Genomic DNA, 13,746 nt, shown 5'->3' with positions numbered 1-13,746 from the left:
GACTCACAAACAGACTGAAATCCATTTAATAGTTTTTGAAGATTTTTTCCTGTAAAATGGCTTGTATTTCCACAGGTACAATAGTGAAGAAATAAACTTTTCAATTTGACATGAAATATAAAACAACAATTTTACAAATATATTCATAAAATTTAACTGCTCATAACACAATACATGGTAAATGTGACCATCCCCTTAACTTCTAGACTATTTAATACAGAGAAGCAATCTGTCATCTCAGCTAAAAAGAAACATCTTTCCTTTCATCGAGTTTATTTGTTCAGAAACATGTTTAGAAACTGTCAAGTACAACTGGAAAATATTTTCCTTACCTTCCTCTAGGGATTCTTCATGAGGGCAAAAACTTATTTGAAAGGATGTAAGTTTTACTAAAAAGAAAATACTGAACCTTTTTTTGTGTTACTGCTTCAATGATGCTTGCATTCTTTTAAAGAGATTCTGAAGTTGTCTCATTGGCCTTTGAGTGATAAAGAAATAGTAACAGAGCTGTGCTTTTTCAGCACAGAAGGAGAAGCATCATACCCTAAGCCACAAAGGCTAAACTACTGGGATAGAAGATTGACAGTAAAGGGATGGAGTTGGATTTGGCATAAAATCAAAGTCCTGTGGTTTGTCTATCAGAAATTCCACTGTTATGAGGCAAGACTGCAAGAAGATAGCTAGTTTTTACCTAGCATTAACAATGGTGTAATCATACACCTTTTCAAACACATCTAAGGAACAGAATGATTTTAATAAAGAAAAGAAGTAGAGCAAAACCATACAAATGTGGGTAACAATTCTATAACCTGTATTACACTTCAACTAAGCAGAAAACTCTCCACAGTGCCCACACAATACTGAGCTCCCAAATAACAGGTTTGAGTTTTTCCATTAAAAAACAAACAAACAAACAAAAAAAGACATTGAAGCTTTATGAAGAAAAGAGTTCTCCTCAACTTTCCCAATACAGTATATGTAATAACTTAAAATAATTTCCTTATTGGTACTGGAAAATAAATTCTACTACAATCATGTTTATGCCAGTTTCTGGCATATTTCTGCATCCAGATTCATTAGTCTCCTTAATGGAGCCCATCATTTTTCCAATGGCTTTCTCCTTTCTTTAAATCCTAACCCTGAAATTCTATAACCAGTTATATCACGTGGCTTCCCTGAGGCACAAAGGTACCAAAGTCTATAATTAACTATCGAGGAATGATAAATATGCTCTCTATTTATATTAACAGATTTTAATTCTTCTGGGCCACAGTTGGGGAAAAAAAATCCAGAAACCTTAATACTTACTCTGCAGGGTGAACTGTAGCCCTTTTTGCTAAAAGCTGAACCAAATAAAGGAAATGTTGAGAGTTGCAGCATGCATGACCCGGCAGCACCGATTAGTAATAAAAAATTCCGGACTAGAAAAATACTCAGAGTTGTACTCCATCCACTCTGAATCATTTTTTTTGTAGTAAACGACATAAACAACTGAAAAATATTTCTATGGGAATACATCACTGGGGCTTTTACTTCTGGAAAGCTACTTGCAAAAGGCATTAGACAGGCCAGGACAACTAATTGTTCTGCAATTTCCTTATGTGTACATATGGGGGAGTGGGGCTAGTCCTTTAAAGTGATGGCAAGCAAGACATAAAAAAAGAAGTGACCTTGGAGACATTACTTTTCTGAACTGTATTTCTCTACCTTGGTGAGTTAGAGAGTTCTTTATTCTCACAAATTCAACTCAGAAAAAAAAAATTTTTAAGGGGATCTTCCTACAAGTGGCCATGAAGAGCCTGGCGTCCTTTCTGCTGATTGCCACCTCTCTGCAGTTCCTTAGGCAGGGTGGGTGGGACCTCACTTTGGAAGCCAAAGGAAAAGATGTGGAGCCCATGGAGGGCAGTTCACTATTATCCCTTCTAAGAGCTGGGAAATTATTACCCAAATGTCAGCTTACATTTAAGCTGAATGATGGCATGTGTCCAACTTGGAAGGTGACTTCATTTTAGGGGATATGTCACGTTGCAGAATGAGTAGACTTAAGAACAGAACTTGAAATGGGAAATTATGACACACTTAACTCTCTGGAAAAATATCTTTTTTCTTGGTAGGTAAAAATCTGGCCTTTCTGGATGCAAGACCATTTAGCTTACAAGATGCTTTTAGGGCATCAAGAATGCTTCAACCACTTTCTAGGCATATACCAAGAAAAGGGAATGAGTGCCTCCTTTGTCAATCTTTGGAGCACAAAGAATTACAGGCTGAAAAGACATACTCTATCAGTGAAAGCTAATCATCAGAGACTCTGGCTAAATCAAAGGGCATTCAATATATTATTCTAGGCAAGTCCATTTTTTTCTTTCATTTTCTGTCTGCAGGCAGAGTAAGCTATACCAAATAGAGCAAGCTATCCATAAGAGGACTGTTGTCAGGTTTTCACATCGTTTAAAATTTACCCAAACAAAACCAAAACCAAAAATGCCTCATCCTACACAATGATCTCCCTTGAAAAATAAAGCTATTTTAAAACTGAGAGGCTGAACTTTAAAAATATTACATCAAAGTAAGCAGCAGCAATCAAGAGTAATATATCGTATCACTTTCAGAGGGTATTCAATCAAATAGGTTAGAACAACTGAAAATAGGCAAAATATTTGCCAGTAGGCAAAATATGAAAAAACCAATTCAAGTATGGATATAGTACATTAGAATCATATAAATTATGTATATTTACAAAGGTTAAAAAAAATCACCCAAATCTGCAATGGTCAAATTAAGAGAACATTAGTTTAAATAAATACTTACTCCATGTGGCAGGGTTTTATTTTATCTCAGCCAGCTCCAACCAGTCTCATGTCCTAAAGGATCTTTACATTCTGGGAGCAGTGACAGGACTGGTGCCAAGCATCCAAGAATTATTAATCCAAATGAAATGAAAGTAACAGAGGAATGGTGGAGCTCATATGAAATTCTGATTCAATTACTCCTCAGCAATTTAAATGGGATCATTTGCTCTCTCCAAAGTGGGAATTTTGAATTATCTCTGCAGATGTACCACTTGGTGTCGTGTATATCTAATGATCCCATTTAAATTGAGTTTGATTTGCAAACATTTTCAAAACTTACACGGCTCCTTAAGCTGCAAGGGAAGGTGACAGATGGTGAAAAGGGAGTGCACAAAAATGACTGTATCACTGTGATTGGCTGCTTTCAGGCTCACAGAATTTGGCTTTCTTAACAACAAAAAAGAAAAACCCCAAGCCTATAAAACCCCATGTGGTTTTAAAAAGTCGAAGCTTATTTTTAATCATTCTTAAATCTTCAACAATTCAGTCAGCAAATAAACGTGGTCGTGTAGTACCCAGACCATGTCTACTACTGTAATTACTCTCAGTTAATGAGTTTTGAAGAGCTGATATATTTTAATCAACCAAACAGTCTGGCCGTGCAAGATGAGTAGCGGGCAAATCACATTAGGCAGAAATAACAAAAAGAAGGCTAAAAAGTTATGGAAAATTCTTGAGAAGTGCCATGTATTTGATGAATGAGTATCTAAAGTAAATTCGACTGAAGTTAAAAAAAAAAAAAAGCCCACAAGATATGAGTATTCTCTCCACCAACAAGTCAGAAAAATAAATCTGGAAGAAGCCCCAGATTTCCAAACTACCTGTGCCTAAGGCCTTCTGTCCACCAGTCACACTGTACAGAGCTGCCCCTCTGGTGTCTGCTCAGGTTTGAGCCATGATCAAGTATTTCTAGACACTGTGTGCCCTTCGGGTAACACCTACACCACACAGCACTGAAGTCTGAACTTCATGAGCCCATAACTTTTGAATAAATTTCTTCTACATCTGTAAAATATGATTTAAAGTCTTGTCCAAGATTACAAAAAACAAACTTGGCTAAAAACCCAAGGTTAAAAATAAAAGCATGGCATTTTAAATCCAATTATTACAAAGATATTATGATGGTTTAATCTAGCAGACTTCAATGACGATGCTGCTGTTCTGAGCATGCAAAACACCACTGGTATCTGTTACACTCCTGCCATGTTTCATCATGTGTCCCCTCTCTCTATTCCCAGCCCTAGTCACCCTCCCCTAATAAACAGCATTACAAAAAGGCAAAATCTAGAGTTAGTGGCAAAATCTTCACAGTAACCTGTTAATAAAGTCATAGATGGTTGTCAAGGGTGTCAGTCAACTGGACCTTGGAAAATTAATTTGATGCAGTTTTGCTCCCCAACCAGCTGCGTAGCACAGAAAGGGCAAGCAGCGTGAAATGCATGAGTTCCATGAGGCAACGGGATCTGAGACCAGTATTTTGCAGACTTCTCCGAGCACACGTGTCCACAGGGAGTGAAAGCATGAGTTGGCGGTCCTGCATCTACGTAAAATCCCGCCTCACAGCCAAGCCAGAGAGGCACGTAGGGGCCCACAGTCCTGCACATGGGACACTCCCTCTCGTTGGCCTCCGTGTCGCTCCGATGGCCCCAGTTGTGGTACCCGTGCACGTGGCCACAGCTGAGATAAGCCCAGGGCTGCTTCTCCTCTACCACCTCTTTCCTGTTGATGCTGGGGAAGGCCAGGGTGTTGAGCCCCACGGGACACTGCGGCCGAGCGGCGTTAATCTCCTGCCGGAGGGCTTCTATGTGCTTCTGAGTTGGAGTATGAAAAAGGCCATCTGCTGTTCTCCAGAGGAGAGTGGCCCCACACAGGTCAATGAGGGAGCCGTCCTGCAGGACGTTGGTCTCACTTTCCACCTACAACAAGTTTGAGACACATGCCTTTCAAAAGCAAAATCAAGCAAATCACTCCAACATTCTTTCCTCTCAAAACAAGCAAAAAATCTCTGAAGATAACACAGGGAGGCAATGTATCCCACAAAAATAGAATGGAGGAGTAACCTATCCTCCCGGAGCCTCCATTTCCTCATCTGATCACTGGATATAATACATATATGCCATATGTACAAAGCCCTGAGCACAGTATGTATACCTAGCTTTACATGTTCAATTACTGCAGTGGCTATTTTAATAAACTTCACAAATCTCCTAAGATTTTCTTTTTAACTCCTGAAGTCAGTAACACAACGACTCACTGATCCCATAGGACGAGATGTCCTACCAGTCCATCCAGCGAAGACTTGTCCTCATCTCAACCACAGCCAATCCGGAAGACCTTGCTGGGGGTCTGCAATCATTACGGCAGGGGTCTGCAATAATTACAGTGGAGTCCAAAGCACTCCTGGTGACCCTTAGCTTCCTCCACCTTGAATGTGTCTTGAAAGGTTTAAAGCTGAACAGTTCAACATGAGTTCATTTTTAGAAGGAAGCTGTGCTACGCACTAAGTGCTTCCAAGACTGATTAACAGCTGACAAGCAGGAGCTAGGCATGGTCTGCAAGAATTGGACCACTGCCTCCATGTGCCAGATGCTAAGCCTTGGGGGTACCAAAGGCCAATAAAACCTCTTCCCCATCCTGCTGAGACTTATTCATCAGTAGTGGAAGGAAGACATGCCCAGGGCTCGGAGTGTGTGAAGGCCCGTAAAGTGCTATGCAAATCCACAACGCTACAAGCAGCCAGGAGTGTGGACTCTGGGCTTGAACCCTGGCTCTCTCTCTTATTAGCTGTATGATGTTGGGCAGGTTAAACTCCCCATGCCTCAGTTTCCCCTTATTAAAATTCAGAAAAGGTGGCTGTGTTAGATAAGTAAATGCAAAGAGTTCTTAGAGAACAATGTCTGGTATGCAGTAAACACTATGTAAATACCAGCTACTATTACTTTGAGGATGACAGATGGTCAGAAATGGTTTCTGAAAGGTTTTTCTTTATCAGAGATTTGAGAAAGATGTCAGGCTTCAGAAGGGAGGATAGCAGGAAGGCACAAAAGGGGGAGGGAGGAGAGGCCAATTGGCATATGCACCGAGGGAGCAATAGGGAGTTCAACGGGGCTGTTCGGCCAGGCTGAACAAGGATGGATGCAGTTCCCAGCACTGGGTGGGCAGGATGAGAGACTCAGGCGGGAGAGGGAGGCTAGAGTCCATGCTCAGAGGGAGTCAGTGAGAGGTTTAGGTACCTATACAAGAACTGATTTACCTTTCAAAAAGGTCACTTCTAGAACTCTGGAGGGTGGGTTGGAGGGGTGAAAGAGGTAGCTGGTGCTCTCTCTGGTTAGAGAGGGTGAGTACACATCAACAAACAGAGTCTCAGTGGCAACAGGCAAGCGGCACAGGGACTAAACAGCAAGGAATTCGACTTGATGGCACACAGCTCTTGATCTGAGCAAGAGTCTGTTATGTGTCTAGTTGTCTGGGTAGAGCAGTGCTTTCCACAGACAGAGAAACACAGAGAAACGGCAGATGAGGGAGCAATCCCTGATTTCACCACTCAGTAGCTCTGTGGTCTTGAGTCAATGACTTAACCTCTCTGTGCCTGGCTTCCACATCCATTAAACTGGAAAAATGCTAATACATGTCTTATAGAATTATTGTGAGAACTAAATAAGTGCAATACCAAAAGACAGGCAAGTTCAGTTCTGGGTGTGCTGAATGTGGGGGATGTGCAGAGCATCGGAGGTTGAAATGCCTACAAGGCACATGTGATGCAGGCGCGAGATGGATCAGGCTCGCAGAAACATATCTGGGATGTTACTGGCACCTAGGTGAAGCTGTGGGAATGGATGACACTGCCCAGGCAGGGTCCCAGGGAGGGCAGAGAGGACTGAGGACAGAGACACGGCCTGGGGTGGAGGAAAAGAACCCTATAAGGAAAAAAGGGAGACGTATGGGAAGCACCAGGTATTTTGTCCATCTTTGGTCCAAAGGACTTTGCGGCTCTCTACTGCCCTTAGGGTACAGCCCAAGCTTCTTAACACACGTAAAAGGTCACTCCCAATGCAGCCATTCGACTTCTCCTGCTGCAGCTCTTCCCTTTCTAACTGTACACCAGGACTGCCTGTGGTCAGCTGCAAGGAGCTGGAGTCCATGAACGCACCACCGTGGACCGCCCAGAGGCAGGTGCAAGAGCAACCTCTGCCTAAAATACTCCATCCTGGCACGCCCTGCTCCAGCTGGAGCCCTGGGCTGGCAAACTCCTACTTGTCATCCAGGTCTCACCTGATGTCACTTTGCCCTGGACATTTTTCTTGTCATGAAGAAATCTGCCCTTCCCAAATATGAGTTGTTAGAAAAAGTTAAGGTCCCAACAAAATGATAAATCTTAATACTGTTCAAGACACACACTGTGACTCCTTTCAAACAGCCTGAAGTTTGCTGATGCTCCCTCCCCACCCCACCACCCATACCAAGCATCCAGTCTACTCTCCTCTAACTGGTGTTGTGAGGCTGCCCTTGCTGACCACAGGCAATTCTCAGGGGAGGCCTCATCGCAGAATGAAGCTGTGTCTAAAGGATCACCCTGATGTGCAAAGAAGCTGAGGTGTGGTGGTGGCTTAGCCTCTGGTTGTGGAACAGCCCCCTTTCCTCCTGCAGGGCAGTTCTTGGTAAACAACAAAGTCAAATCTGGGGTGTATGGTCTTTGATATTCCACGTACCCTTGACTCCCACATCTGGGGTAGGTGTCCCGCAGAGGGAAAGTACCTTCGGTACTTTCTCATGACTGTGCTCATCACACAGTATCTGCTGACCTGCGGCCTAGTCTGTGACCTCCTCTGGACCACGCAATTCGAGGCCAGAGCCTGAGCTGGTGTTCTCTGCCATATCCCCAGTTTGCAACCCCTGCTTAGTAATAACCACCAGCCAGTTACAGGGCATGACATAGCACTCTTCCAATCCTTTCCAGCTACTGAATTTATTTAGTTTTCACAACAATCCTATTAGATGTGTATTCATATTATTTCAATTTAGGAGATGTGGAAGCCAGGCGCAGAGAGGTTAAGTCATTGATTCAAGACCATAGAACTAAGCGGTGAAACCAGGACTTGATCCTGGTGGCCTGATTTAGCAATCATTAGTAGGCACGAATTCAGATTTTATGTCTTAAATTCTACCACAAATGAAAAGCTATGGGCCAGGTGAGGCAGCTCATGCCTGCAATCCCAGCACTTTGGGAGGCCAAGGCGGGTGGATCATTAGGTCAGGAGATCAAGATCATCTGAGCAGGCACAGGATTGACAGTATTGTGGAAGTAAGAGACATTTATTTGGTGTCTACAATGGCAACTAATGTACCCTACATAGCAACTATCTAAGCACAGGGTAGTGAATTCAGTGCCCCACTCAGCACTTCTTACTAGCAAGTGACTTAATCTTTTAAAGCCCAGGTTTCCTCATCTGTAGATGTACACAATAACAACACTGACTTCACAGGTTATTTTCAGCAATACTGGAAAGACAATTAATGTAAAGCACCTGATAGAGCCTGAACAGTTACTCTATGGTTATTTTTATAATTTCACCTAAAATTGGGTATGCAATCAACTTAACTGAATTTAATTTTATACAAAGCCAGTTTAGTTTAATAAAATACCTCATATATAATTTAATTAAATACTCAAAGGCCTCCTAGAGTAATATTATAAATGTTACCATATGTCATCATCAACTAGATGAAGTAGGGCACAATTCAAACTCCATTCACCTATTTATTCAGGGGGTTAAAGGCCTGAAATGACATTCTCCCACATGTAATTAATTTTGTTGATTAGTACAAAGTACTGAGGTTCCATCATTTGCTGTAATGATGAAAAACAATGGTGATTTCTTGTTACACACACATTAGTATACTGATTCATATCAAATGCTGAGTATGGTATTAATACATAATTCTCCACCTGCACTAGCTCTACAATGTGACTACTACTGTTTTAACAAGTATTTTACACTTTCAGCAGCTCACTTTATTTCCATATTTCTGTATTAGACTGCAAATGGCAAGTACTGTCAGAGACCATCCCCAAAATCTAATTTACAGATAAACATAATTTGTATCAAATGCCACCAGCAACGTGTACAGGACCAATGAGTCATGAATTGAAACAGAAGCTCAAAGAGTCAGTAAGCTTTCTTTGAAGACAGACAAAAACTGTTCTCCAGAGGTTCACAGGAGGAGAATGCAGGAAGGATGTATCTGTTCAGTTTCCCATGAGCCCAAGATCAGAGAGATGAAGCCTTTGTAATTGACCAGGTTAATCGGATGCTATCAAATAGGACAGCACAATTTTATGTAGTTCTAAGTGTCATTTACAGGGACTAACTTCAAAAATACCCTGTATATTTAATGCAACCAATTAATACAAGCCAATTTTGGAGTTCTTTCTTTTCGGTAGCACCATAAAATTCTCTGGCATACATAGCAGCGTGAGCTGGGTTGGCACAGTTACCTAAGGGAATGAGAAACTCATCCCATGATATGCCCTCCCAGACAAATGCGCTCCCTACGCACACCAGAGTATGCTTTATAGTCACCCAGGGAGGCAAATGCCCAGGTGTAAACCATCCCCGGATCCACAAAACATGGTACCCAGTAGTATTAGATGTCCAGACTCTCCATCGGGGAGACCCGAGGAATCCCACTGGCTGCCACCTTCTAACTCTATGACACCGGGCAGTCTTTAACTTCAAGCCACATCTTCCTCATCCATGAAATGGGGATGACTCTACTTCCCTTAGAGGGCTGCTGTGCAGATCAAGTGAGCTGATGTCGGAAATGTTAATGCAGTGCCTGCATCCAGCAACCATTTACTGACTTCTTACTCTTGCTGTTATAATGATGAATAACCAGTTTGGCCAAGCTAGGCCAGTTTTGTATAAAACTATCCACTGATCAGAAACAAAAGGTTATTTAGAAAAATTGCTGTCACATTTGCTTCTCTGTTTGCAATTTCTTGAAAACATTTATACAAAATTCATTGAATTTGCACGCTTTTTCTTAGAAAATGCTCCTCATATTTATTTCAGCCATATGCATTGTAAGATGCAGAAGCTGTGCCTATAGCTGAAAAATGGTGTTAAAATAGAAATAAAAATAACCATTCCCTAAACACAAACATCCAGTAAAGAACAGCAAATCAGGGTAGCAAAACAGCTCCCAGCTTCCTTCCGTCTTTCTATCTATCTATCTATCTATCTATCTATCTATCTATCTATCTAGTTTTAGTTTTTCTTTACAGCTCCCAACTTCTTTTTCCATCTTAGACACCTTTGGTGATGATCCTTCTCTCTGAAAAGTGCTAGGTCAAATCCTCTATTCCTTATACATTTTGTTCTGTGGGAGTTTTGAAAAACTCCTTTTTTTCTAGCTTCTAGAAAAAGACATTTTTTTCACTCTCATTCTAGCTTCTAACAAATTAAGCAAAAGTACAGGAATGGACAGTTTAGTAAAAATCTTTCAGTGGCTGTGCCACACGGCCATGGCAAGATCGGAAACCCAAAGTTCTACATTTAAGGTACTATGATTATTCTCCAAGGAAGAATGGGTTTAAAAAACTGCTTTAGGGCATGGGGCTAAGTGGTGATATTTATAGGAAAATATTAACATGCCAGGTCAATGCAGTATATAAATTATTTCAAGTGAAAACTTGTAACTATGATTTTGGTGGACAGTATAGAGAATTCTGCATTAATATGTAAGAATTCAAGGGGAAAACCAGCTAACTTAACTATTTCTTAGTTCCAGAAGGTCTAGTAAATAATTCTTTTTTTTTTGTTTTTTGAGACAGAGTCTCACTCTGACACCAGGCTGGAGTGCAGTGGTGTGATATTGGCTCACTGTAACCTCTGCTCTCAGGTTCAAGCGATTCTCCTGCCTCAGCATCCTGAGTAGCTAGGACTATAGGCATGCGCCACCACAGTCAGTTAATTTTTTAATTTTTAGTAGAGATGGGGTTTCACCATGTTGGCCATGATGGTCTCAATCTCTTGACCTGTGATCTGCCTGCCTCAGCCTCTCAAAGTGCTGGGATTACAGGCATAAGCCACCGCACCTGGCATAATTCTTTTTTTTTTTTTTTTTTTGTTTTGAGATGGAGTCTTGCTCTGTTGCCCAGGCTGGAGTGCAGTGGCACGATCTTGGCTCATCACAACCTTCACCTCCGGGTTTAAGCAATTCTCCTGCCTCAGCCTCCTGAAAAGCTGGGACTACAGGTGCGTACCAACATGCCCGGCTAATTGTAAATAATTATTTAATTCATAATTTTTACTAATAGTTTTTGGACTACTCAAACATTTTCCAAATCAATAAAGTTTTACACTAAAAATAAGTTTATTTTCCTTAAAGTGAATTTAAGTAGATTTTTGCTGTGAGGTCTATAATAAAAGATAATGCTCTTAAGCTGGTAAGGAGCAAAAGGCAACTTACTTCCACTATGGGAAAAGTTGGGCCATTGAAGGAAATAAGGCCATTTCCCTCTTGCTTTCAGGTGCTTATGGAATTCTGCTTCTCCTGGGTTATGGTACACAGTGCTTGGACCCGTACAAAGGTTCTGAACCTCAGGGGAGGGAAAATGACAGCCTCTGCGTTAGGCGTGTGTCGTTTGCAACGTTTTCCAGAGTGAAGTGCACTCACCAGCTTTCCTCGTTGCTGGGCCGACCTGGTTTCTCGCAAGGTGTACACATCTCCACAGACAGAGATCTCGCGCCAGATCCCAGGCTGGGACTCCTCGGTGAAGCCCCCTCGTGGATGCATCACCAGGACACCATTCGTAGTGAGCCCATCCATGTGACCGTCAGGGTTTTTCCACTTTGCTGCCTTTTCCTAGAGAGTACATGGCAGAACACAAAAAGCAGGCTAAGGTGACGTTCAAATGGAGAGGATTCTAGAATTTCTTTAATACATTGCGTAGAGGCAGAGGGAAGGAAGGTGATATGATGAATTTGCATTTTCTATTTAAAGCTTATAATCACAAGGATAAAATACACAATTATTTTGGCAATATAAAAGTGTTGAAACAGATGAATGATTTATCACTGGACACATATGATAGTTCTCAAGAGCTTGCAAAAAACTGATGGCTGGGCTTCTCCCTCGGAGATTCTTTTTACACTCCCCACAACCCCATGTGATTCCAGGAATCTGGTGAGCTTTCTCTTTTCAGTTATACTTGTGCCATGCTCTTATCCTGCTACCTAAAAGTGCTTTCTGTGTACTCATTGTCAGGTTAGAGAAGAAAGGATAGTCATAAGGAAACACTTTTTGTTAAAGGTAGAAAATTCAAAACATGTGAAGTCAACAAGTCGGGGCCATTATGTTTTCCCAACAATCAGTGTTTATCTTCTCAAAGATGATGGCACATGTAGCTTGACATGACGACAGGACACTCTTGGGTGCCTGTGCCACAGCTCTTCCCCTCAGCTTTCTTGGTGACAGAGCTCAGCTACTGTTCATGAGGCTGGGGGGAGGGAAATCCTGATGAAGCCAACATGACACTCACAGCCCTCTTCCCAATGGCTGGTTTACAGGTGGGTATAGCACATGTCTGGGCTCTGACTGATGACACACTATCTTCTGGGAAGCTTCCATAAAAGGCATCTGTGCTCTAAGAAGAGACAAGGAAGAAACAGTGCTTCTGCCACCCTATTCTCTGGCTGGAAGTTGTCATGTGGCAGTGGACATGTGGAAGTGCAGGAGCCAGTTCTCACCCACAAGACTTCCCATGAAGAGGCTGGTGCACCATGGGAGGCAGAAGGCAAGACAGAGAGAACCTAGGGCCCTGGATGTCACAGAACCACTGAACCACCGACCCTGGGGCTGGCCTTCCTTAGTACTTCTTATGTGGCACAGTACATTTTCATTGTTTTTAGACCATTTTGAGTAGGTTCTTTCTTTCCTACAAAAATATCCTAATTCAAAAGGGAACTATGTTAAACCTGGATATTCCCTAGAACTTCTGGGGTTCATTTACAAGGAAATCCTATGAGGGCAGGGATTTAAGTCTGTTTTATTCTCTGTAATCCCACATCTAAAACACCCAGTATTGAACATAGCAAACACACAATAATAACATTTCTGAATGAATGAATCACTAATATTTTCCTCTGAGCCCTAATGATCTATATTTGACCATTTATTTCTCTCTCCGAAATAAACTTCTCAATTGCCATAAATGCTTTATGGACAATGTTCTAGGCATACTTTAAAAAAAGACTTACTGTAACTATTACAATATAAAAAATATAATGAATAACAAGTAATGGTTATTAATGTTCAGATTTTTAATGATAGTTTCTCAAACTGGCCACCTGAAAACTAAAATCTGCAAAACCTCACTAGATGCAACATACAAAGCCGATTTTTTTTTTTGCTCCAATTAAATGTTCCATATCATAATCACAAGCATTTTTCAGGAAATCACGTACTTCTTGACAGTACTTACTCCAAGGAATATGTTTTTGGAAGAGTCAAATCCAGCGGCAAATATCCGTGCCGTGTAAGGCTCATTCCTGTCGCACACGATCCTGCAGGCGAACCTGGATATGGTGCTCTGCGTGATCTGGGATTCGTCCGTGTTCTGGCTGCCAGAAATCGTATCTGTGACAACGAAGTCGATAGGGCTTTCTGTTGATCTGCCCACCTAAATGAATCAAATGTGCTCGTGATTCATTTGGAAAATAACAGGATGCCGTATTTTACCCACGTGGAAAAGGCATTTAGGATCCCTTTAACGTTCACTATCTTTGTTCTGAGCATCAGAATTTAATGCAAGATTTTCATTTGTGATCCTTTTCCTATTTAACTAGGGAAGATATTAGGGTAACCAACCATTAGAGATATATATTTTTAATTT

General features: G+C 41.5%; 1 protein-coding gene across 1 annotated transcript in view; it reads right to left on the bottom strand.

Annotated features, from left to right (window-relative positions):
* Positions 1-1,400: 1,400 nt before the first annotated feature.
* PELI2 (pellino E3 ubiquitin protein ligase family member 2) overlaps positions 1,401-13,746 on the bottom strand; it is a 177,793-nt gene continuing 165,447 nt past the window's right edge. The window contains exons 4-6 of the mRNA XM_021670828.2: positions 13,336-13,533; positions 11,529-11,717; positions 1,401-4,765 (exon numbers count right to left, since the gene is read on the bottom strand). Of these exons, the coding sequence (XP_021526503.1) occupies positions 4,199-4,765; positions 11,529-11,717; positions 13,336-13,533 (954 nt within the window). The 3' untranslated portion in view covers positions 1,401-4,198. The remainder of the gene's footprint in view (positions 4,766-11,528; positions 11,718-13,335; positions 13,534-13,746) is intronic.

This window comes from Aotus nancymaae, unplaced genomic scaffold, assembly GCF_030222135.1.
Source record: "Aotus nancymaae isolate 86718 unplaced genomic scaffold, 86718_ANA_hifiasm-v0.15.2.pri h1tg000062l, whole genome shotgun sequence".
In the NCBI taxonomy this organism is placed as follows: Eukaryota; Metazoa; Chordata; class Mammalia; order Primates; family Aotidae; genus Aotus; species Aotus nancymaae.
The sequence above is the reverse complement of the archived record's forward strand: the minus strand, read 5'-3'. Positions and strand labels throughout refer to the sequence as shown.